General features: G+C 38.2%; 1 protein-coding gene across 2 annotated transcripts in view; it reads right to left on the bottom strand.

Moving 5' to 3' along the window:
* The window catches only part of LOC150097854 (T-complex protein 11-like protein 1), a 202,108-nt gene that overhangs the window by 28,216 nt on the left and 148,640 nt on the right, over positions 1-25,252 (bottom strand). For both annotated transcript variants that reach the window (XM_090406253.1, XM_090406251.1), the window contains exon 9: positions 9,346-9,518. In XM_090406253.1, the coding sequence (XP_090262379.1) occupies positions 9,346-9,518 (173 nt within the window). The remainder of the gene's footprint in view (positions 1-9,345; positions 9,519-25,252) is intronic.

Here is a 25,252-nt window from a genome sequence, read left to right as displayed (position 1 = left end):
TTACAATTCAAATAAAGACTAAGTATTGCTTGATATAATGCTCCATTAACACTGTATAACTGTAGCGTTTTGAACAGCTTCTCTCTTGCACCTTGTCATATGCCTTTTTTCTTAAATACAGATCTTTGTCATATTCCCATGATTTCTCAACTATTTGTCGTAACATGAAAATCTGATCCTGACAGCTCCATTTGGCCTGAATCCAGCTTGTTCTTCACCGAGCTTCTCGTCCACAATCCTTCTCAACTGTTTCTCAAGTATACTGGCATAAATCTTATCAGGAACACTCAGTAGAGAAATACTTCTGAAATTCTCACATTCAGTTTTATTTCCCTTTTTATATATGGGTACTATGAGAGCTCTACTCCAATCATCTGGAATTCGTTCCTCTGTCCAAGCCTTCTGAACTATGCAGTGTAGCCACTGTAAGACTTTTATACCTCCATACTTGACTTTTCTGGTTGAATATCATCTACTCCTGTTGCCTTTCCACATTTCAGGCTTTTGATGGCTTTTTCTACTCAAGTATGGATATGTATTCTTGAGATCAGCTTTATCTTCTTTATTTGCAATACTACCATTTAGGTGACAAAATTGACAGAAGGTATGAATGCCACTGACACATATGGTGAGTTTTTTATGGTTGAATATCATCTACTCCTGTTGCCTTTCCACATTTCAGGCTTTTGATGGCTTTTTCTACTCAAGTATGGATATGTATTCTTGAGATCAGCTTTATCTTCTTTATTTGCAATACTACCATTTAGGTGACAAAATTGACAGAAGGTATGAATGCCACTGACACATATGGTGAGTTTTTTACTTTTAGCACTTTCAAAGTCTGACTTAGCCATGTTAAAAATGGACTTGCAAATGCTTTAGGTGTAGGCTGTGAATCAGTTTTGTCTCAAGTCACAATATGCTGTTTTTGTTTCATGGACCATCCAAGGCACAATTTTTGGAAAACCATGAAGTAAGGAACAAAGGCCTTTATTCTAACCTGAATAACTGGACATCTTCTGTAACAAGACAAGTATCTAGATATGGAGAATGGAAACAATAGTCTAAACACAGAAAGACGAGTACAAATTTTCAGAAATCTTTCCACTTGGCACTGTGGTAATGTCAAAGTAGTTGTTTGCAGTCTTCCAACCCAAACATATGCACCGAACATATCACCAAAATAATCCCCACTGGCATGAAAACATATATTCCCCACACTTCTAGGAACTGCCATTCGCTATCTGAACCCTGGTTCTCCAAAAGATGTGCCAAGGCTGTACAAATGAAAAATCAGGCATATCACAGCTGGCTCAAATTAAGAACTCCATCCTCCTTCAGTGCCTATACCGAAGCCCAAAACAAATGCAAAAAAAATTATCAATGATTCCAAAACAGAATTTGAACGGGTAAAAAAGGCAAAAAAGCTAGGACAGGCTGCAAGGAAACTTGCAGCCTGTCCTAGCGGCAGCCATGCCTTTTGGTCTCTTGCCAAAGCAATTGGTCACAACTTTTGCCCTACGTTTTGCCCTACACTACTCCCACCCCTATCATACCCAGGTGGCTCAATATCTCCTGGCTTCACACTTTGCACGCATAACTGACAATGGCAAATGCCCTCCAGTCATTCCAACTGCTCAACATACAATGTCCCCTGTATCCTTTTGCCAGAAAGAGATTATAAACCTGTTGTCATAATTAGACACAAAAAACCTCCTGGACCTGATGGCATTCCTCCAATTGTCCTGAAGGTCTGTGCAGCAGAACTGACTCTCATCCTATGCCATCTGTACACACTCTCTTACTCCACTGGTATGTATCCCAAAGCCTGGAAACTGGCCTATATTCAACCCATTGCCAAAAAAAGGTGACAAATCACTGCCATCTAACTACCACCCTATCACCTCAATCCTATCTAAAGTGATGGAGAAAACCATCAATTATCAATTCCTACTCTACCTCGACAGTACCCAGCTATTAAGCAACCACCAGTATGGATTCTGTCAATTCCGATCAACAGGTGATTTGCTCTCATATATCACCCATCTCTGGACATATGCCATGGAAAAATTTGGCAAATCCCAAGTAGTTGCACTTGATATCTCTAAAACCTCTGACCAGGTCTGGCACAAAGGCTTACTGAGCAAACTTCCATCATTTGGACTGTCTCAGGACCTGCAGATGGCTCCCAATCCTCCCACCATCCAACTAATGCTGGGTTCCCACAAGATTCAGTTCTCTCACCGACCCTCTTCCTTCTGTACATCAGTCAACTGACCTGCTTCAGTTGACCTCCAACCCAATACACAGTTTTGCAGATGACAGCACATTGCACTCCTCCCTTTCATTTCATAAACCTTACCCTACACAACTCACTTCAATCCACAGAACATCAACCCCAACTTCCCTTAATTCGGACCTCCAAGACATCCTCCGATGGGGCTCAGATAACCTTGTTAACTTCAAAACTAGTAAAACCCAGTTCTGTCTTATTTCCCACAAACAAGAACCATTTTCCCCCCAGAATTATTTTTGATAACACTCAAATTCCTAGACAAGATGAAATCTCTCTTCTTGGAATTACCATGACATCTGGCCTTTCCTGGAATAAACACATCACGACCATTGCATCCTCAGCTTCCAAAAAACTAGGCTTTCTCTTTCACTCAAGACATTACTTCACTTCAAGACAGCTGTTAACCTTATACAAATCACAAATCCACCCAGCTATCGAATACTGTTCTCACATTATAAGGGCTCCTAAAAGCTCCCTCAAAATGCTTGACTCGATACAGAGGAGAGCAACTAGACTGATAAATGATCCATCTCTTACCAACTCACTCCCCCACTTTCACATAGATGTTTAGTCTCTGCAATTTGTATATTTTATAAATATTTTCATGGAAAATGCTCATCTGAAACAGCATCAATAATTCCTCCACTCTGTACTAAAGCCATTGGAACATGTACAGCAACCGCCCAACATCCCTTCGCAGTGCACCTTGAAACCCACAGAACAAGTTTTTTTTCCTCCTCCTTCATCCCTGCTACTGCTGAACTGTGGAACAGTCTCCCCCCGATGTACCGTATTTGCCGGCGTATAAGACGCACAGGCATATAGGATGCACCCTCTTTTTTGTGCACACTTTTTAGGAAAAAAAACTTTATCACTGAATATTATAATGAATTTACAGTATTTCAAATATAAAGTAATAAGTAGGTCTACTTTCAACAAATACCTAATCTAACTAGGAAAGAGTACCCGCCTTTTAATCATCAAAACCCAGAAATTCATCTCCAGAGCTAAATGAAGAGACACTTGAAACCTCTTCTAAATCAGAATCTGAGTCCTCATACAACAAATTTTCCTCTGTACCATCCAGTGCATTACTAATTCCACACTTCTGCATCCAGCTGTTCCACTTCTCCTTCATAAATCCCTTAAATGGTTTATTAATACAGACATCTAAAGGTTGAAGCTGACTAGTTAGACCTCCTGCAATTACAACTGACTGTGTTTTCAATTCTTTGAGTTTATTTGTAACATCATCTGTTCTGTGAGAACGAAACTGATCCCATACTAGCATGGCAAGCCTCTTCAACAGTCCACCAGGTCACCTAGACCAAATTTTATCTATCCATAACTTCATTCCTCCTCCATCCATCCAGCCTTTTATGTGAACATGTACAAACACTCTTTTAAGTAGTTTTTCTTTGGGTAGCGTCTTCCTTTTAAAAATCAATAGTGGCGGCAATTTTGTCCCATCAGCACAGCAGGATAAAACAACTGTGTACTGAGTTTTTTCGTGCTCCGAAGTTTTAACAGTAACACTTTTAGTGCCCTTTGAATCTACAGTTTTGTTTGAAGGCACATCAAAAGTCAGCGGAACCTCGTCCGTGTTTCCTATTTGGCAAGTTCTAAATTTTCTCGTTTCCTTGCGTTAATGACGAATCAATGAAATTCAATCATTTTTTCTTCATATTCAGCAGGCATCTTTTGTGATATTTTTGTTTTAGTCCGCATACATAGCTGGTTTCTCTTCATGAATCTTCAACACCATGATGTTGATACAGTAAAGTTAGCGATCCCTCTGTTAGTGGCTATCGCTTTCGCTTGATGAATAATCATTTTTGTAGACACTGAAAGGCCCGCTTTTCTGTGGTCTAAAATCCAAGTATTCAGTTCTGCCTCAAGTTCTGGCCATTTTGCAGTTCCACTTCATAGGTTATATTTACAGTGAGTTGCTTTTTTTAAATCCTCTTCCAGATTCCACCAAGTTCTTATCATTTTCTCAGTTGGGGGGTGGTCTGAAATGCCTCTCTGCAGCCCTGTTTCCATGTTCTTTAGCATATGCAAACACACGTAGCTTGTATGCAATATTGTAACAATGCCGACGTTTTTCAGCCATAATTTGCCAAGAAATTTAGAGAAAATTTAACGGCAGAAATTTATCACCATTTACAACTGCGAAAACAATTGGAAAGTTTAAACGAACAGGACATAGCTGTGATCTTCGATGACAGTGCATGTGCATCCGCTGAACTCTACGTCAATGTTTCTCAAAGTGTGGTAAGTTTACCCCTGGGGGTACATGAAAGGTATTCAGGGATCCGTGGCAATTTTCGGCTATGCATCATTAACACATAGAATAAAATTCAATGTATCCATGAAGTTCGAGATCGTAAAACACAGAGACATCTGCAGGCTGTGCAATATGTTTCTCCACAAACAGTGCAATTAGAGACAACTGGGATAAAAACGGCACTAACTAATGAATCGCATGTCCCCCTCCCACAGAAAATGCTGTATGACTCAAGCAAAACCATATGTTGCCAGTGGTTTTGTTTGAGTGAACGTGTTAAAACAAAGAAATATATAGTGATGTGTTTCAGATATTATATAAGGAATTCGGTTGAAGAGAATTAGCATTTCAACTCAACTATCGGCTTGTCTTTGTCATTTAGTAGCATGATCTTTTGTTAATACTGCACCAATCATATGAATGCGGATGTCTGAAGTTTGAGAAACACTGCTGTACGTAACTGGAATGCTCTCACACACACACACACACTGCAAGGAAGCAATAAAGAAATCGCGTAACTCGGAACAGAGAAAATTTCCACAAATGAAAATAATAAAAAACTGAGTATCGACATATAAGACGTACCCTGTTTTTCAGACCTATTTTCAAAGGAAAAAAGTGCGCAGTTTCACAGGCTGGCCTACTGTACCTTTCAAGATGGAGGCAGTTCTGGATTTCCATAATGTTTAGCATAATCTTCATGGATACTGCTTATACACATTGGTGGATTGGGGGGAACTGCTAATATGTTGCAATCTAGCTAATATATTGCCTAGATTAAACGCAAGTGTGTTGAACATAAAAGTAATCTGTAAAGCGGATTTTGATCTCTGCTACTGGACATACCATATTTTTCGGTGTATAAGATGCTCCTATGTATAAGACGCATCCAAGAAATTTAATACAATTTTCTGGAAAAAAACCTAAACTTTAAAGTATGATTTTAAAAAAAATGGATAAAATAATAGGTAATTTTTAATGTGTACGAATCATTTTTATTGAAATGGCAATGCCATTTTGCCGATTTTCTTGCACCCATTTCAAAACTTCGGTCTCTAGTTCTGGCCACTTCGCAATTTTTCCACGTTCCACACCCTTTTCATTATGCAAATTGTACAAAATCTCCTTCTGACCACACCAAGTTCTAATCATTTTTTCTGTAGGCGGAGGTCCAAAATGTCTTTCAGCTTCCCTATTCCCATGTTCTTCCGCATATTTTACAACCTGCAATTTGTAACTTGAAGTATATGAATGTTGCCTGTTTTTTTTTTCATCACTAAAATCTACGGGGAAATATCAAACTGAAACACAAAATATCTCAACACGTCAACTCAATACTGATAAACATCGGTAACTGATTACTCGGATAAGATATTATGAAACTTGAATAGGGACTCCCCGTTCTTAGCCAATGACGCGCTAGAAGTCACGTGAAGGTCACGCATCAATTTGATTGCACCATTACTGCCTACAAAGATCTTGGAACATAAAAGGGACTGCGTATAACTTTGAAAAGAGGAAACAATCTTTACCTTCATTATATAAGACGCACCCTATTTTTAAGATGAATTTTTAAGGTAAAAAAGTGCATCTTATACACCAGAAAATACGGTATATACTTGGAATGATCACAACTATATTCTCTCGGTAAAGAGGCAAGGCATGGTATCCTATCAAAATCTGTTTACAGAGTAGTTGGTTTTCAGCAGGCACTTGTCAATGGAGCTATGCTTTAAAACTTAAAATTATAATGTTAGTTCCCAATTTTATAAGTTAATGTGTTCCTAGGCATGCACTTATAAAGTGAAAACTCAAAGTAGGAATCTATTTCTCATAGTTGTAATATTAAGAAACAGGGATTACATTCCTAACAAAATCAACCATAGTAATGCTAAATAAAGGTCAACAAAAAAAGTTTAGGCTTAAACAATGATTTATTTATTCCAAAAAAAAAAAAAAGAAAACATAGCCTTGATCAAGCAAATCATAAGTTATTTTTCTTTATTCTTTAAAACTATATAGACAGAATGGCTTAGATAATATTTCACACAAGATCTTCAATGGTCATTCCAGCCTCATATTTTATTTCCAGTATTATACCTATTTGGTGTTTCACCAGCTTCCTCTCCAGTTCACTGTAGGTCATGGTGGATGGGTTCCTCTCAATGGACCTGTAGTACATAGATCACAAGACTATGCTCTACACACTTCATTCTATATGTCAATGATCTTGCTACAGTCAATCCTTTTCACAGTTTTGCTGATAACAGTACTTGCCATTCCTCTTCTTCATTTACAGAAAACCGTGTAGTGATCAGGTGATTCAGGCTTCAGGATCTTCTGTATACAATGCCTTAAACATTGCCTTACTTGCTATTCTGAAATAGGATGACAATGGTGGGTAATACCTCCAAAATGCTATCCTGTCTCATTTCCCAGAAGAAAGACCATGCTGCACTCTCCCTCACTTTTGAAGATATTCTGCTTGCCAAGTAGGATATGTTTTTGCTTTGTGGGTTGACTTTCATATTTAGCTTATCCTGGAACAAGCACATCATATCCATAGTCTCTTCAGGCTCCACAAAGGTTCTTCTCTTCTGCTCAACTCATGACACTTTATAAACCTTAAATCTTCCCAACCTTAGATTTTTTCTCACATTTGGGGTGGTGCACCTAAAACCTCCCTTGGATGTTTGATTGTATTCAGAAGATTTTACTTTTCAGCTATTTACTTAATAAATGACACCCCCACTCTCTCTCTCAATGACACCCCCTTTAATTGCTTTCCCATAAATGCTCAGTTGCTACATTATACCTTTTCTATAAGCATCTCCATGAATGCTGTTCTAATGAACTACCATCCTCCACTTTCCTCTAAGCATGTATGAACACAAGTGGCTACTGCTCAATACTCATATACTTTGTCTAGCCATAAATACTGTTACAACTTGAACAGCACGTAAACCTTTAATTTATCAGTAAATCATTTATATCTTTCAGCACATACAAACCACATGCATATAGCAGTACTCAATGTTCAAAATGTCTCCTTTTACATGACCAAAGTCTGTGAGGCCACATATCGATGGTAGCACACAAAAACCAATGGAAATGCTGCCACCACTCATTATAAATCCACCTTCAGGCTGGAAAAGCTGGGTGTCATTTCTTGCAGGCTACTCTCTCAAGCCAACCACAATTTAAAGTCCAATGGATTCAGATCAGGACTTTCAGATGGTCAATCAGATGGTGATACGTGGTCAGGCACATTCACCTCCAACCACTGTTGTGTGGTCCTTGCCTTGTGTGCAGGGGTGAGTCCTGTACAAAGGTCCATTGCCTATGGTGGAACAAGGGGGGCCATACAACAGGTTCCAGCATGGTGTCTTGATACATGACAGAGGTTTGATCCCTTTCTTGCAGAAATGCAACATGGATACCCCCCTCCCCGCCATCACTGACATGGGGTGATGCTCTCTGTATCCTGGGTGCTATGGCACATGCTGTACGACCATCCAGAGCATATACCCAATTGTTTTGGCAGTTAAACAACTCTTCAATGGTAAAAATCTTCTCATCTGTGTAGAGTATATCTCTGTGTCTATTATTTGTATACTGCTGGAGAAGTGCCTTTGATTTTATCACCCTCTGTGTTGTGGTTGTAGTGTTAGGAAGTGTCCAGTAGAACAATGATAGGCTCTCACCCCCAGGTCATCAGTACATATGACATCATTCTCTGTGCAAAGTTCATCTCTCACAAAATCACTTTCTTCATTCTCACAGGATTACGGCAGAGACATGCCGTAATCCTGTGTCCCTTCATCCTTCAGAGCCCTCAGAAGCTATTGCATCCTAACCCAGCATGGTCGATCTGTTCTTTGGCAGTCAGATACGTGTTCAGTATCATTATAACGGTTAATAGTTCAATACACAAACATCCTACTGATCCTGAGTATTTTACTGTGTTGAAAATAACAGATGGCTGCATTTGAACCTTGTGAAGTGCTATTATAGCTACATGATTCTTATAATCTCCCCACTGCATGTTAACCAGTACAGATAGACAACTCACTCTCTCTTCCTCTCTCTTTCTACTGATAAACATGCAAATTTGGTTGCATACAGCTCTACTAATGGAACTGGGCTCTCACAATTTTGGGGCAGCACGGGGGGGGGGGGTGAAGAAATTGTAATAGTATTCATGGCAAGACTGTGTACAGTTCAGCTCCAACTCACTGAACCAACTTTTCATCCTCCTCTTTCATTCCATATACTTCCTTGAAAAAGTCTTCCCCATTTGCTCTTTATGAAACACACCAGAAAACCTTCCCCCCCCTCCCTCCCCAGCCAATTGCTGATTTATAGCACTGTTGAGTCAATAGATCTTGAGATCCCTCATATATGGGACCGATATTAAAAAAACTAGTACTTATCCAATATGACCCACAGTTAGTGAGGCATCGGATTCTACATTTATAACAAGTGTTATGTAAAAACAAGTTTGCTTAATACAGCTTGTTTCATCTCATATGCGTTATCATTACTTTTCATACTACAGATCCTTTAAATTGGATAATAAATGCTCATCTTCCAAATCAAAATATAAAATACAGTAATATGTTAACTACTCATTATCATCTTACAGCTTACAGATTTTAAGAAGAGTACATTTTTGAACAGATTTTACATATAACAATTTTTTAAAATTAAGTAAATTTTCTTCAATCTTCAAATTGCTTTTTTACTATATATATTTACTTACTAATGAGTTTTCGTACACTTTGTTCTGGAGAAGCAATTTCTTTAACCTGTCTCTGAAGAATTTCTTGTTTTGTTTCCTCCAGAACAGGATAATCATGTTTCTGTAGGCATTCTTTTACTTCAAGTACAATCTGTAATCCCACATTTTCTAAACTGTTCTGCAATTCAGACACACTAACACAGAATATAAAAAAAAGTTTTAGGATCATTCATATATTATGCGACAAAAAATAAATAAAATAAATAAATAAAAATAAAATAAAATAACAAATATACAGTATAAAACAATAGGCCTGTATAGCCCTGTGGAAGTGCTGTTTGTGCCAAGTGCACTAGACTGCCAGAAGAAAGCTGTTCTCAGTTCAAATCTAGTTACCAACTAGAGGAACTTTTTCTAACCCTTTCCCTGACCAGTTCCCAAGTTAATCATCAGGCATGGGCAAGCAAGTGATTTTCTCCCAGAAACTTGGATTTTTCATCCCATAAACTCCAGAAAATCAACCATAGAACTCACACTATTTCAGATAAATAATATACTATGTTAGGGACCATGAGACGGTGGCACTTGTCTGCCTCTCTTCATTGGATGCCATTTATGATAATCTTCAAGTAGCTATTGCTGACTGGCAACTGGTAAGATAGGGATAAAATAATCTTGCCTACTCCTTATAGGGAATAAAAGTCACTATATATATATATATATATATAAATTAGTTTAAATGACTGATACCGAGAGATAAAGAGGTGACATGGTTTATTTAAAAAGATACTACTAGTTTACTAGTTTCATTGAATGGATCAACTTCTTCAGGTATCACAATCAAAGAAATATACAAAAAATAACAGAGACTTAAAAATTGCATTAACAGTACTAGTACAAAAGACAGTAGTAGTACATTTTGAAAACAGTAATGCAAGCTTGAGTTCCAAATAAAAGTTGACTACGTGCTGCCACGAGTGCACCAGTATTGAACAGAGGCAATGTGTGCATCAGAGAGATTGAAACTTAGATTCTTCCCATATCAACAACAGCCTAAGGTAATTTCTCTAGATTCGACAATCTTTCTTTCAAGTTCATCGTAGCACAAGTGGATATAAGAAGTTTGTGTCCAGTCCACAATGTATTGGTGGCCTTTATCTAAGTTAACAGAAAAACGAACGTGGCTAGAGAGAGTGCTGGCTCTAGTCCTGTTGTAGGAAATATCTCTACGGTGTTCTTCCATGCGTAAAAGGATGGATTTAGCAGTCTGGCCATACTGTGGCTTTCCAAATCACATAAAATCTTGTAGACTCCTGGAAACTGAGTGGGAAGATGTTTCTCTTTAGACTTACTAAGTATGGAGCAAAGTTTTGGGAGCATAGTGAAGTAAATTCTGAAGTTAAATTTCTTGAGAATTTTAGCCAGTTTTAGTTCATCATAATACACATATCCATGTGTGCTATGATGAACTTGAAAAAAAGACTGTCGAATCTAGAGAAATTACCTTAGATTCTTTCCATATCAACAACAGCCTAAGTTTCAATCTCTCTGATGCACACATTGCCTCTGTTCAATATTGGCGAACTCGTGACAGCACGTAGTCAACTTTTATTTGGAACTCAAGCTCGCATTACTGTTTTCAAAATGTACTACTGTCTTTTGTACTAGTACTGTTAATGCAATTTTTAAGTCTCTGTTATTTTTTGTATATTTCTTTGATTGTGATACCTGAAGAAGTTGACCCAGTCAACGAAACTAGTAAACTAGTAGTATCTTTTTAAATAAACCATGTCACCTCTTTATCTCTCAGTATCAGTCATTTAAACTAATTTATAATATTTTCTACTGAGTAAAAATGAACAATCACAATATATATATATATTATATATATATATATATATATATATATATATAAATAAATAACAAGATACGTGTATGTATGTATTGATATGTGTGTGCATGCATGGGGTAATTTTAGATTATTTTCAAATGTGTCTATAAATTAAATACACCCATACCTCGTTATATGGCCAAGATACGTTCATGAAAAGTCAGCCGCAAAGCGAAGTGCTGTATAACGAATCATTTATTTCCATATAAAGCCATATAAATTCGGTAAGATACATTCCAATTTTATAAAAAAATAGAAAATCATTGGGTTTCTGGTTGAAAATGCTTTTTTTTTTTCATTTAAAATATCGTTTACATTAGTTATTAATAAAAACAAAAATATAATTCTATAATACGTACTAATATAATAAAATGAAATAAAACACAAATAACAAATGAACAGGTTTTTTTTTTTTTAATTTTCGAATCAGTCTGATGACGAATTGCATGACATCATTTTGTTAATGTCACCATCTGTTGTTGTCTGAGGACCCAGTTTAAAAAATTTGTCCAACGTTTGTTGTATTGCGTCCCTTTTCTTTTCTTTTTGCAATTCTTTGTAGCAGTTAATAACTGTGTTAATGCTGCAAGAAACTTTGGCGCTGTGTTCTTCATTAGGATCGTTTTGAAGTAGGATGTTTATTCTTTGTTCAAAATGAGTAAGCGCATTCGATAAATCCTTTGAGGTTAATTGTTGGCAAACAACTGGCTCTTGTTGTTCCTCATCACATGTACGAATTATGTGCTATGCAAAGATTGCGCAACTTCAAGACAATGCAAGTAGCGTTCCTGTGCAGAGTGGTGCGGCTGGCCTAGAACACATGACAAAAGATGTACACAGGGAATTTCCCGACTTTTTGGAATTTTTTATATTAAAAAATTGTAGGCCGTAAATCAAAACTTAGCCATAATTACACAAGGCCGTTATAGCAAAACACCATATAAAGAGGGGCTGTATAGAGAGGTATGAGTGTATTTAGTTTAATCCTTTATCCAAGTGTAAGCAAACAAATTTTGTGCCTGAAGTATCTTCAGGACGGGGCAACTCATGGTAAAGGTGGACTAAGTTCACATCACTTTCCTTAGTACCCCTTCTCATGATGCATAGTATACATGTCTGCAAGGAGATGTGCTTTGCATGATGGGATACCAAGGAGAGTGATGTGAACTTAGTCCACCTTTGAAATGAGTTTCCCCAGTCCTCAAGATACTTCAAGCGCAAACTTTGTTTGCTTACACTTTGATAAAGGATTAAATTAAATATATAATTTATAGTCTAATCAAGTGAAAAAAACTTCCAACATCTTTCTCTAATCCAGAGTAATTTAATAATAAGGTGTGACACCTTTTGGCAACTGGCATATGGAAATATAAGTTCTGCATTGCTTCAACCTTGGTATCACCTCTGGGTCTGGCTCCCAATGAAGAGACCTCAATAAAGGTCGAACCGGTCTGGGTAGTGACCCTTCCCATAATGCATAGCATTATACATATCTGCAAGGAGATGTGTTTTGCATTATGGGATACTAAGGAAAGTGATGTGAACTTAGTCCACCTTTGCCTCGAGTTGCCCCAGTCCTGAAGATACTTTAGGCACAAACTTTGTTTGCTTACACTTGGATAAAGGATTAAACCTAAATATATAATTTATAGTCTAACCAAGTGAAAAAATCTTCCAACATCTTTCTCTATTTCAAATGTGTCCTTTGTTATGTATTTTTCTTAATGTTATGCTAAGTCTAACAACTTACTTAATGAAGCATACTGACAAAATGTGATCAAATGGAAATCATGCTCAAGTATTTACTCTCACAATATTCAAGTTCACAATATAATAATGTCCACAGTACACATCTCAAATATTCAACTTACAAGCTTGGTATAAGCCCTACTTTTTTTTTTTTTTTTTTTTTAGCTTTTTAAATCAACATTAAGGAGATTTAAAAGTATGAGAATTATATTACATCTTGAGAGAGTGACAGATATTTCAACAGAAATATTCAGCTAATTGCTTATGATGCAAAACTGGGTAGAGTAATAGGTAATCAAGGCAATGCATACAGCTTGCAGAATGATTTAAATAGACTAATAGTATGAGCAAAGGATAATGGATGCCAGTTTATTGGGAAAAGTATGCAAAGTATGCATTCTGGAATGAAAAGATTGCAAGCTGCTAGAGTGACAGAAATGTACTCCAGGAATTGACAAAACTACAAAATTTGGGGTGTTGGTGATGGACAGGGAATGAAAGTTCAGAAGAACATTGAAAAAGTGGCTAAGCTGCTCATGGGATTACTTAGTTATTGAAGAACATACTAATAAGTAGAGATAAGGAAGTTATCAGTAATTATAAGACTTTGATACTGACATAATCTAGACTGCTATGTACAGTTCTGATTACCTGAGTTTAGTGGGGATCAGGAAGTGATAGAGAGGATCCAGAAGTAAGTGACCAAGATAGTCTTGGTCACTTACACTGGCAGTAGCACTGGCATACCTTACAACAGGTGTAGCTTCAAATTATAGGCTAATCTGTATATCTGAAGTTGTGGTGAAGGTACTAGAGAGAGAGAGAGAGAGATTGGTGAGAAGTAGTATACAGAAATCGGTTGATAACAGCAGTATTCTCTGTGGTTATTAGCATGGGGTTTGTTAAAGGAAGATGTTTTACTAACTTACTTATGTATTATACCATGGATAGGGGAGATGTATACACAGTGGTGTACTTGGATTTTGCAAAAGCTTTTGATAGACTGCCAAAAGACAAACTGTTAAATAAATTGAAATACAGTGGTACCTACTGTTCCGCTCGACATACAAACTTTTTTCATATCCCATTTTGACCTCTAGATACGAACCTAGACTCGAGATACAAACCGTGATGCTTTTCTTTTCAAGTATACTTGAATTTTTGCAAAAGCTTTTGATAGACAGCCACACGACAAACTGTTAAATAAATTGAAATACATTGAAATACAAATAAATTGAACTGTGATGCTTTTCTTTTCAAATGAACTAAAGCCTGTTTTGCATTATACTTTTTTTTAACTTTTTGCCCTAGTACTAGAAACAGGCTTAATGCAGAGCACAGCACCAGCATATATGTGTGCACGTTTAGCTGAGCGTGCGCTGAACCATCTCTAGTGTAACGACTGTTGTTACTGTGTCATATTTCAGATAAATACAATGAACGCTGCACATATTTGCTTTTTGTGTATCTATTTTGATATTTGTGTAAACAAACAATACACTTCGTAAAGATTTTTTTAGGTTTTTATTTATTATGTGTACTGTATGTATTTCTTTTTATAAGTGACGTTTTATTGTAGCTTCACATTTATTTTCTGAATAATCTACCAGATAAGTCATTTCACTGATCAGCATATTATTTTCAACATAGGGCCAAAGAAAACTAAGAAAGAAAGAAGAAGAAAATCACAATATAAATTAAGAAAGAGATTGTGGAAAAATATTATTATTATTATTATTATTATTATTATTATTATTACGGGTATCTCCATGGAGTCAGTAGACTCATCGCGGGAGACCCAAACTAGCAAAACAATATCTGTCATATCTCTTCTTGAATTCATTTACAGACGAAGAGCTCACAACTAAGTCAGGCAATGAATTCCACTCATTCACCACCCTCCAGGCAAAAAACCTTGTTCTGACACCTTTGTTAACCACACTCTTCTTTAATTTCCAGAGATGACCTCTTGTTCTTCCATCACTATCACACAGCTGAAACATTTCCCCTGCATCAATCCTATAAAAACCTTTTAGTAATTTGAATGTTTCTATCATATCCCCTCTTCTTCGCCTATCAACCAATCTCTGCAATCCACAAGCTCTCAATCTATCAATGTAGGGAGCATTTTTTATATCACTCACCAACTTGGTCACTCTTCTCTGAACCCTCTCCACAGCCTCCTCATCTCCAAGGAATCCAGGTGACCAGACCTGAGCACAGTAATCCAAATGTGGAAGTATCAATGCTTTATAAAGGGGAATAATAACCTCTTTATCTCTGGATGTCAGTGTGTTCCTCAACAACCAAGTAATCTTATGTGCAATCTTGGACACCTTAGCAATGTGTCCTCTGAACTTCATCTCCCTATCTACCAATACCCCTAAGTCCCTAGCCTCATCAATCTCTTGGAGTACCTTTCCATCGATGTAGTACACAGCTGGTAATCTTTTAATCCCAAAATGCATGACTTTACACTTTTCCACATTGAACTGACATCCATTTTCTTTTGCCCATTTTACCAGCTTATTTAAATCCTCCTGCAAACTTTCAACATCAGCTTGATTTTTTATTGCACTACACAACTTTGCATCATCAGCAAACAATTGAATATCTCCCTTTAAGCCATTTCCTATATCATTTATATACAAATTAAACAACATTGGCCCAAGCACAGAGCCCTGAGGCACACCACTGGTCACCTGCCTCATTCTGGACTCGGCTCCTCCATACACCACCTTCTGGTATCTCTCCCTGAGCCATTCTCCTATCCATATCACCAATTTATTATCCATTCCCATCTGCTCCAATTTGAGTAACAGTGTTCTATGGGGTATCCTGTCAAAAGCCTTAGCAAAATCCAGTAGTACCAATCTGTGTAGCCAGTTCCTTTGTCCAACTCAGATGTTATTCTATTATGAATAGTTAATAGATTGCTAAGGCAGGATCTACCTTTAACAAAACCATGTTGGCCTCTATAGAGTATCATATCCTGATCCACCCATTCTTGAATTTTGTCTTTAACCAACTTTTCCAATACTTTTACCACTACTCCTGAGATGGTGATTGGTCTGTAATTCAATATACCGCAGTTTTAGAGCCACCCTTATGCAAAGGAACCACTTTGCCTAACTTCCACTCCCTAGGGACCATACCAGAGTTCAAACTTAAATTAAATATCCAGGTAAGAGGGGGTTGACAATTCATTTGCACATTCACGCAACACCCGAGCTGATATTCCATCTAAGCCTACCGCAGTGTTTGCATTTAAGTTTTGCAATATATTTAATACCTCTGATTCTTTAGCTTCAATTCTCACATTAGGTATTGCTATAGGTATAGAGATATCCTCACTTGGGTGATAGACTTTTGAAAAGTGATCACTCAGTAACTCGACTATTACATCTGATTTTGTCACCTCAATACCATCAGCACCCACTAAGGTTATCCTTCCGAAGTCATTCTTCCTCTTACTTGCCACATAGCGGAAGAACTCTTTGGGATTACCCTTGATCTCTTTGGCTAAGGTCTTCTCATAATCTGATTTAGCTTTTCTTACTATGCTGGTAACCTTCCTAGCTTGAGCCTTGTACTGCTCATGGGTGTCCTGATCGCCTTTCTCCTTGTAAATTCTCCATAACATTTTCTTTTTTTGCAGTTCAAGCTTGATATTACTGCTCATCCATCTAATGCCTGCCTTGTTTGACCTCCTGACCATGGGGACACAATCTGATATTGCTTTCCTCAGATACCCGCTGATTTTATCCCAAGCACTGCTAACATCTTTTCCTTGCAATATGTTCTGCCATGGGATGGCAGAACATATTGCAAAAAAAAATATGAGAAAGGAGTCGGGCAAAATGATCTGTGCAAGCAGTAGAACTTGTCCAAATCTACCATTGCTACAATTGTCTAGAAAGCAGATTTTCATAAGGAACTGGATGTGGCCAAAGGAGTATCCATCATGTCACCTCAAAGAAATAAAGTTATGGAAGAAATAGAAACTTTACTCATCTGGATTAATGACATGCAACTGAAAGGAAATGGTGTATCTCAAAACATGATCTGTTTACAAGCTCAAACTATTTACAAAGATCTTTCACAGACCATGCCATCCACTAGCAGTAGCAAAGACATTGGTGAAAAGTTTAAAGCTAGCAAAGGATGGTTTGAGAAATTCAAGAATAGAACCGGTATCCATAGTGTTGTTAGACATGGAGAAGGTGCTAGTGCTGACAAAAAAGCCACTGAAAGGTTCGTGAAGGAATTTCAGAAACTGATGGAGAAGGTTACAGACCAGAACAAGTTTTCAACTGTGATGAAACTGGGCTTTTCTGGAAGAAAATGTCTAAGAGAACATTCATCACTAAGGATGAAATGGCATTGCCAGGACACAAGCCAATGAAAGACAGAACTAACTTTGCTTTTTTTGTGCCAATGCTAGTGGTGACCTGAAGATAAAACTTCTGTTGGTTTACCACTCAGAAAATCCTAGTCTTTAAAAAGCAGAAAGTTAACAGGCACAAACTCAGCATTAGGTTGAGAGGTAACAGCAGAGCCTGGGTAACTGGGCAATCCTTCTGTGAGTGGATGACAGAGGTATTTGTTCCCACAGTGAAATGGTATCTACAAGAAAAGGGTCTACCTGAGAGGGTTCTTCTTATAATGGACAATGCTCCAGCACATGCACCAGTTGGAAGAAGATTTGGATGAAGAGTTTAATTTCATCAAAATTAAGTTCTTGCCTCCTAATACCACACCACTCCTACAACCAATGGATCAATATGTTATTTCCAACTTCAAAAAGCTTTATACCAAAGCTCTTCTCCAAAGATGTTTCGAAGTTATCACTGACACAGAATTAACCCTCAGGGAATTCTGGAAGAATCACTTCAATACTCAAGGTGGTGACATTGCAGGAATGAAAGAACCAACAGCTTATACGGGAATTGTGGTGAATGAAGTGGAGGTGAATAGTCTATTACAAAACCTCAATGTCAATACATCTGTGGGATTGGATGCTATACCAGCTCATGTCGTACATGAAGCAGCTAAAGAACTGTCAGTGCCCTTGACCATTTTGTTTAATTTGAATCAGTCCCAAGGGGGTGGAAAGAGGGGAAAATAGTTCCACTGCATAAAGGAGGTTCCAAGACTGCTGTTGTAAATTACCAAACCGATCAGCATATCAGGAATCGTTGTCAAGATCTTGGAGAAAATAGTCAAGAGGAAAATACAGGATTGGATAGATGAAAATGGGATAATGTATGGGGGGGACAGCATGGTTTTGTGAAGGGTAGATCATGCCTCAGTAACTTGCTCACGTTTTATAACACAATGACGGCTGAACTAGATAAGGGAAATGGGTTTACAGTGATTCTACTGGACCTTGCTAAGGCCTTTGACAGGATACCACATGGAATTCTAATTAATAAACTTCAGCATATGGGGATGGATATAGGGTTGGTGAGATGGATAGGAGGGTGGTTTATTCAGGAGCAGAGTCCAAAAGACAGCCTGTGACTAGTGGTGTGCCACAGGGTTCTGTTCTTGGACCACTACTGTTCAATTTGTTCATTAACGATATAGGAAAGGATCTGAGAGGAACTGTTCACTTGTTTGCTGATGATGATGCAAAGTTGGGTAGAACAATTGCGAGTGCACAGGATGTCAAAATTTTGCAGGGTGATTTGGATAGTTTGAAGGACTGGCTAAGGAGAATGGATGTCAATTTAATGTGGCAAAATGTAAGGTTATGCATTTTTGGGTGAAAAGATTAGCAACAGTATATCACATTGGTGGAACTGTACTCCAGGAGATTGACGAGGCCAGGAATTTGGGAGTGTTGGTAGATAGGGAGTTGAAGTTTAAGGGGCACATTGCAAAAGTGGCTAAAATAGCTCATCAAATCACTTGGTTACTGAAAATTACTTTAACAAGCAGAGACAAACAGGTTATTGTTCCTCTGTATCTAGCCTTGATAAGACCCCATCTAGACTGCTGTGCCCAGATATGGGCACCAGGGTTTCTTCCTGATGGGGAGGAGGTAGAGAGGATCCAGAGACGAGTAACCAAGATGATAGCAGTCTATGGAATGAACCTTATGAGAACAGGCTGAAGATTTGTGGGTTGCAGAAATTGGTTGATAGGCAGAAAAGGGGTGATATGATTGAGACATTCAAATTACTGAATGGTTTTTATAAGATTAATTCAGAAGATATTTTTGAGAATAGGACTGGTGGTGGGAGGACTAGGGGCAATACATGGAAGCTGGGCAAGAGCGTGGTTAGCAAGGGTGTTAGAGCTAGGTTTTTTACTTGGAGAGTGGTGAATGAGTGGAATAAGCTGCCAGAGTCTGTTGTGGGTGCCTTGACTGTAAATGTGTTCAAGGCGAAGTATGATAGATACTGTGTGAATGTCAAATAGTTGTTCTTGACATGATGTTAGGGCCTCCCTCGATGAGTCTATGGACTCCTTGGAGTTGCCCGTAATAATAATAATAATATTCTTCATTGTTTGCTTCTTATTAGTCAGGCATGGGAAGATGTTTCTGTGAGATCTCTAAAATCAGCCTGGAAGAAGTTATGGCCCAACTGTCTCAGAGGAACTGCATTGGAAGGACCTGAAAGCGAAATTGACATTGTAGATACAGTTGTCTCCCTGGGCAAGACCATGCATTTGGAAGCTGATGAAGCAGACATAGAGGAGCACAACATTGAGCTGACCACTGAAGAGCTACAGGAGTTAAGAAGAAAGCAGGAAAAAGAAAGGGATAAGGAGGAAAAGCAAATGTCTTCAGAGGACGAAAAAGAAGTAATGTAAAAAGAAGCACTGGGATGAATTGCAAGAATAGATTAACATATTTGCTGCCACACTCCTCGGGCATAGTTTTTACCGCACGCCAGGCACTTTTACTTTTTCATTCGTAGTTGGCTTGTGAGGCTCATATACCAACTACGAATATACTCGTAGTTGGAAGCACACATGTTAACAAGTGGCATCCAATTCAAGGTGTTGTTTCTAGAGCCACCAATATCTTCAATGACAATGTCATTAATCACTTTACAAGGGGTGTTAAGGAAATGACAGATTCAGTCAACATTGGATAGGTTTTTGAAACCTCTCTCACCTAAGAGTCAAAAAGAAGCAAACGATGACAACAAATCGAAAACTCCTGAACCACCAAACCCACAAGAAAATTGATTTTTTTTTTACAATTTAATGGAAGATGATTTTCATGCTAATCATGTAAAACCAAAGATTTCAGAAATAAAAATTAATATGTAATGGCATACAAAATGCATATTTATAGTGTAAAAATGCTCCTTCTCCATTTCTTTGCATTTTCTTCATTTAGTTGAGAATATTTTTTTATATTTTTTGGATTTTTTTTTCAATTTTTGAATCTGGGAACAGATTAATTGATTTCCCATAAGATATAATGGAAAATTGGATTTATATATTCCATTATATAATAACACATACTTTTCGAGATACGAACAGAAGTCAGGAACGAATTAAGTTCGTAAGTCGAAGTACCACTGTAGATGGGATTGGATAACAGAGTTCTGTGTTGAGAGTTTATTTTCCACTTGGTTTGACTATAATAAATTTAGTTTAATCCTTTATCCAAGTGTAAGCAAACAAAGCTTGTGCCTGAAGTATCTTCAGGACTGAGGCAAGACGTAGTAAAGGTGGACCAAACTCTCATCACTCCTTGTCTCATTATCTCCCATAATGCAAAACACATCTCCTTGCAGACATGTATAACGCTATGCATTAAGGGAAGGGCCACTACCCAGACCAGTTTCAACCTTTATTGAGGTCTTGTCAGTGGGAGCCAGACCCAGAAGTGTTGCATTATGGTAGATACTGAGACAAGGAGTGATAAGGGCTTGGTCCACCTTTACTACGAGTTGCCTCAGTCCTGAAGATAATTCAGGCGCAAACTTTGTTTGCTTACACTTGAATAAAGGATTAAACTAAATTTATTACAGTCTAATCAAGTGGAAAATAAACTCCCAACATCTTTCTCTAAATCCAGAGTAATTTAATAATAAGGTGATACACCTTTTGGCAACTCGTATAAGTAAATATGACCTCTCCATTGCTTCTGCCTTAGTATCACCACTTCTGGGTCTGGCTCCCACTGAAGAGACCTCAATAAAGGTTGAAACCGGTCTGGGTAGTGGCCCTTCCCTTAATGCATAACATTATACATGTCTGCAAGCAGATGTGTTTTGCATTATGGGAGATACTGAAAGTATCTTCAGGACTCGGGTAGGGTAGTACAACACCGTTGAAGAGACCTCAATAAAGGTCGAAACTAGTCTGGGTAGTGGCCCTTCCCTTAATGCATAACATTATACATATCTGCAAGGAGATGTGTTTTGCATTATGGGAGATACTGAGATAGCAGTGCTGTTATCTTGCTCCACCTTTGCAACGAGTTTCCCGGTGTTGTACCACCTTACCCCAGTCCTGAGGATACTTTCAGGTGCAAACTTTGTTTGCTCACACTTGGATAAAGGATTAAACTAAATTTATTATAGTCTAACAAAGTAAAAAATAAACTTTCAACATCTTTCTCTAAATCCAGAGTAATTTAATAGAACAGTGGCACACTGTTTGGCAACTCCTATAGGTAGAGATGACCTTGCTAATGCTTCTGCCTGGTATCTCCACTTGGGCCTGGCTCCCACTGAAGAGACCTCAATAAACATCGAAACTAATCTGGGTAGTGGCCCTTCACTTAATGCATAACATTATACATATCTGCAAGGAGATGTGTTTTGCATTATGGGAGATACTGAGATAGGAGTGATGTTAGCTTGCTCCACCTTTGCAACGAGTTTCCCGGTGTTGTACCACCTTACCCCAGTCCTGAGGATACTTTCAGGTGCAAACTTTGTTTGCTCACACTTGGATAAAGGATTAAACTAAATTTATTATAGTCTAACAAAGTAAAAAATAAACTTTCAACATCTTTCTCTAAATCCAGAGTAATTTAATAGAACGGTGGCACACTGTTTGGCAACTCCTATAGGTAGAGATGACCTTGCTAATGCTTCTGCCTGGTATCTCCACTTGGGCCTGGCTCCCACTGAAGAGACCTCAATAAACGTCGAAACTAATCTGGGTAGTGGCCCTTCCCTTAATGCATAACATTATACATATCTGCAAGGAGATGTGTTTTGCATTATGGGAGATACTGAGATAGGAGTGATGTTAGCTTGCTCCACCTTTGCAATGAGTTGCCCAGTGTTGTACCAGCTTACCCCAGTCCTGAAGATACTTTCAAGCGCAAACTTTGTTTGCTCACACTTGGATAAAGGATTAAACTAAATTTATTATAGTCTAACCAAGTGAAAAATAAACTTTCAACTCCTTTACTACAAGTTGCCTCAGTCCTGAAGATACTTCAGGTGCAAACTTTGTTTGCTTACACTTGGATAAAGGATTAAACTAAATTTATTAGACTTCTGTGTTTGATCAGTGACCTGGCTATCAGATAGGTATCAGAAAGTTGTATATGAGAGTGCAGTATCCCAAAAGAGGGTCACTAGTGGTGTACCACAGAGGGGTCAGGTTTTGGATCATTGTTGTTCAATTTGTATGTTAATGATATTGGGATGGGTTTAACTAGTGATATGCAGCTGTTTGCAGATGATTCAAAATTAGCGAGAGCAATGCAGAATCAAGGACTGCTTGACTCTGCATTGCTCTCCCCAAATCAAGTTAAGGAGGGATGTGGATATAAGAAACAGATGGAGAATACACTTTGAAGGGCTTATGAATGAGGAAAATGCGAGGACTTGCGGAGAAGATGGGCAGCCTTATGATGGGATGGTGCAGAACATCAGAAGAGTGGAGATCAAGCAGGCCATAAAGAGGATGAAGAATGAAAATCAGTGGGCCCAACAGGATCCGAGTGGAGGCATGGAAGATACTGGGGGAAGAGGGAATTGACCTGCTGTGGGACCTGTTCATAAAAGTTTGCCAACAGGAAAATATACCCAAGGAGTGGAAAGAAAGAAAGTACTCTTGTCCCCATCTACAAGATTAAAGGGGATGCACAAGACTGTAAGAATTACAAAGGAATAAAGTTGATGTCCCACACAATGAAAATCCTAGAAAGAATTCTTGATGGGAGACTGAGAAAGGAGGTGGAGATCGCAAAGGAGTTATTTCGCTTCGTGCCTGGTCGATTGATGAGATGCTATCTTTATTACAGCAGATGATGGAAAAGTTTTGCGAGAAACGATGGGAGCTACATCTGGTGTTTATTGATCTGGAGAAAGCATACGATAGAGTGCAAAGGCAAGAAGGAGATGTCTGGAGGTGTCTGAAGGAGAAGAAGGTACTGGAGAAATATGTCAGATTGGAGCAGGAGATGTACAGAAATGTGAAGACAAGAGTTCGAACCTGCCTCGGAGAGACAAAGTTTTCAAGTGACAGCTGGCTTACATCAAGGGTCAGCATTAAGTCCATTCCTGTGATGTAAATGGTGAGGGAAGAGATGAGAGAAGATGCACCTTGGACAATGTTGTATGTGGACGACATCGTGATGTGTGCAGAATCAAGAGAATAGGTGGCAGCTAAACTGGAAAACTGGAGGAAAGTACTGGAAGAGAGAGATGAGACTGAGCAGAAGTAAAACAGAGTATATGCATTGCAAAGTGGATGGCAGCCAGGAGACAGATCTGGAGCTGGAAGGAATGTCATCAGGAAGGTTAGGGACTTCTGATACCTAAGTGAAAGAGGATAGAAAGGCTGAGAAGGAAGTGGGATTCAGGATACAAACTAGATGGAGGAAATGGAGAGAAACGGCTGGAATGCTATGCAATAAGAGGGTGCCGATCAATCTAAAAAGCAAAATCTACAGGACAGTAGTGAGACCAGCTATGATGTATGCTATGGAAACTATGGCCCTGAGGAAAAATAACATCAGCAGGATGGAGGTAGCAGAGATGAGAATGCTTAGGTGGATGTGCGGTATGACCAAGAAAGGATCATCTAAGAAATGACTATGTAAGGGGAACAATGAAAGTTACGAACTTAGGAGCGAAGGTACAGAGGCAAGGTTGAGATGGTTTGGTCATATGAAGAGGAGGAGGATGAATACATGGGAAGAAAGGTCATGCAGATGGATGTGCAGGGGAGGAGGAAGTGTGGGTGGCCAAAGAAGAGATAGAGGGAGATGGTGGAGGAGGACTTGAGCATGAAGAAGTTGGATATGGTTACAGCCCAAGACTGGAGGAGACTCACTAAAAACAGCAACCCTACTTAAGTGAGACAAGCTGCAGAAGAAGAAGAATGCAGAATCAAGTAGATGTTATGGCCTTACATGAGGACTTGAATAGACTGCATGAATGGACAGGCAGTGGAACTATCAATTCAATGTTGCAAAGTGTAAGCTTTTGAGATTCGGTAAACAATGATGGGATACAACGTATACACTTGGTGAGGAAACTTTAAAGGAGATAGAGGAGATGAGCGATCTAGGAGTGATGGTAGACAAGGACCTGAAATTGACGGGCCACGTGCACAAGTTGTTAAGACATCACATCAGATAATGGCAATGATGCGGAGGATCCTAACATGCAGAAATGGAGAGGTTATGATGCTGTAAAATTTTAGGATTTTTATGTTGTACTTTAAAAGTTTGTACTTGTATATTCAATACTTCTTCTCATGCTTATTTACTTATTTAACTCACATATTTAACTTAACAGTTATAACTCCATTGTTGTTGTTGTAATCTCATTATGTAATCTTGTTGCTTGAAAAGACTAATACCTATATTCCTTTCAGTCTATCAATTTAACCCCCCCCTCTCAAGGTTGTGACTATGCTATTTCATGTGTTAGTATTTTAGAAATTAGGAATTGCCTCTGGCAGGAGCCAATTCCTTTGTCTAAAATGGCTGGCTTTTTCTCGTATTGATTTCTGAAAATTTATTTGTATTTTACAACTGCGCCATCAGAAATCATGTAGAGGAATTGTATATCTTTCCAATACATGCAAGAAAGCGCCCAGCACAACACGGAAATATCTCTAAAATTTATCTCTAAGTCAAGCAACGTTTAAATCTACTGTTCATCAGTCGTGGCTACTATTACTCTGAAGGTCACACAGGTTCTGTCTTTTTATGAGAAGTGCATTGGTCAGGCAGAATCATGCAAGTTATTTGACAAACAAAACAATTTATTCTTGCTAAATCAAAGTACATAAACAAAAAGTTTGCACTATACATACTAAATTAATCCAACTCAAATTCACTAATCA

The sequence above is a fragment of the Typopeltis vanoorti genome, chromosome 16 (assembly GCF_054136105.1).
Source record: "Typopeltis vanoorti isolate ZY-2024b chromosome 16, IOZ_Tvanoo_1.0, whole genome shotgun sequence".
In the NCBI taxonomy this organism is placed as follows: domain Eukaryota; kingdom Metazoa; phylum Arthropoda; class Arachnida; order Uropygi; family Thelyphonidae; genus Typopeltis; species Typopeltis vanoorti.
This window is presented reverse-complemented; position numbering and strand designations above follow the sequence as displayed.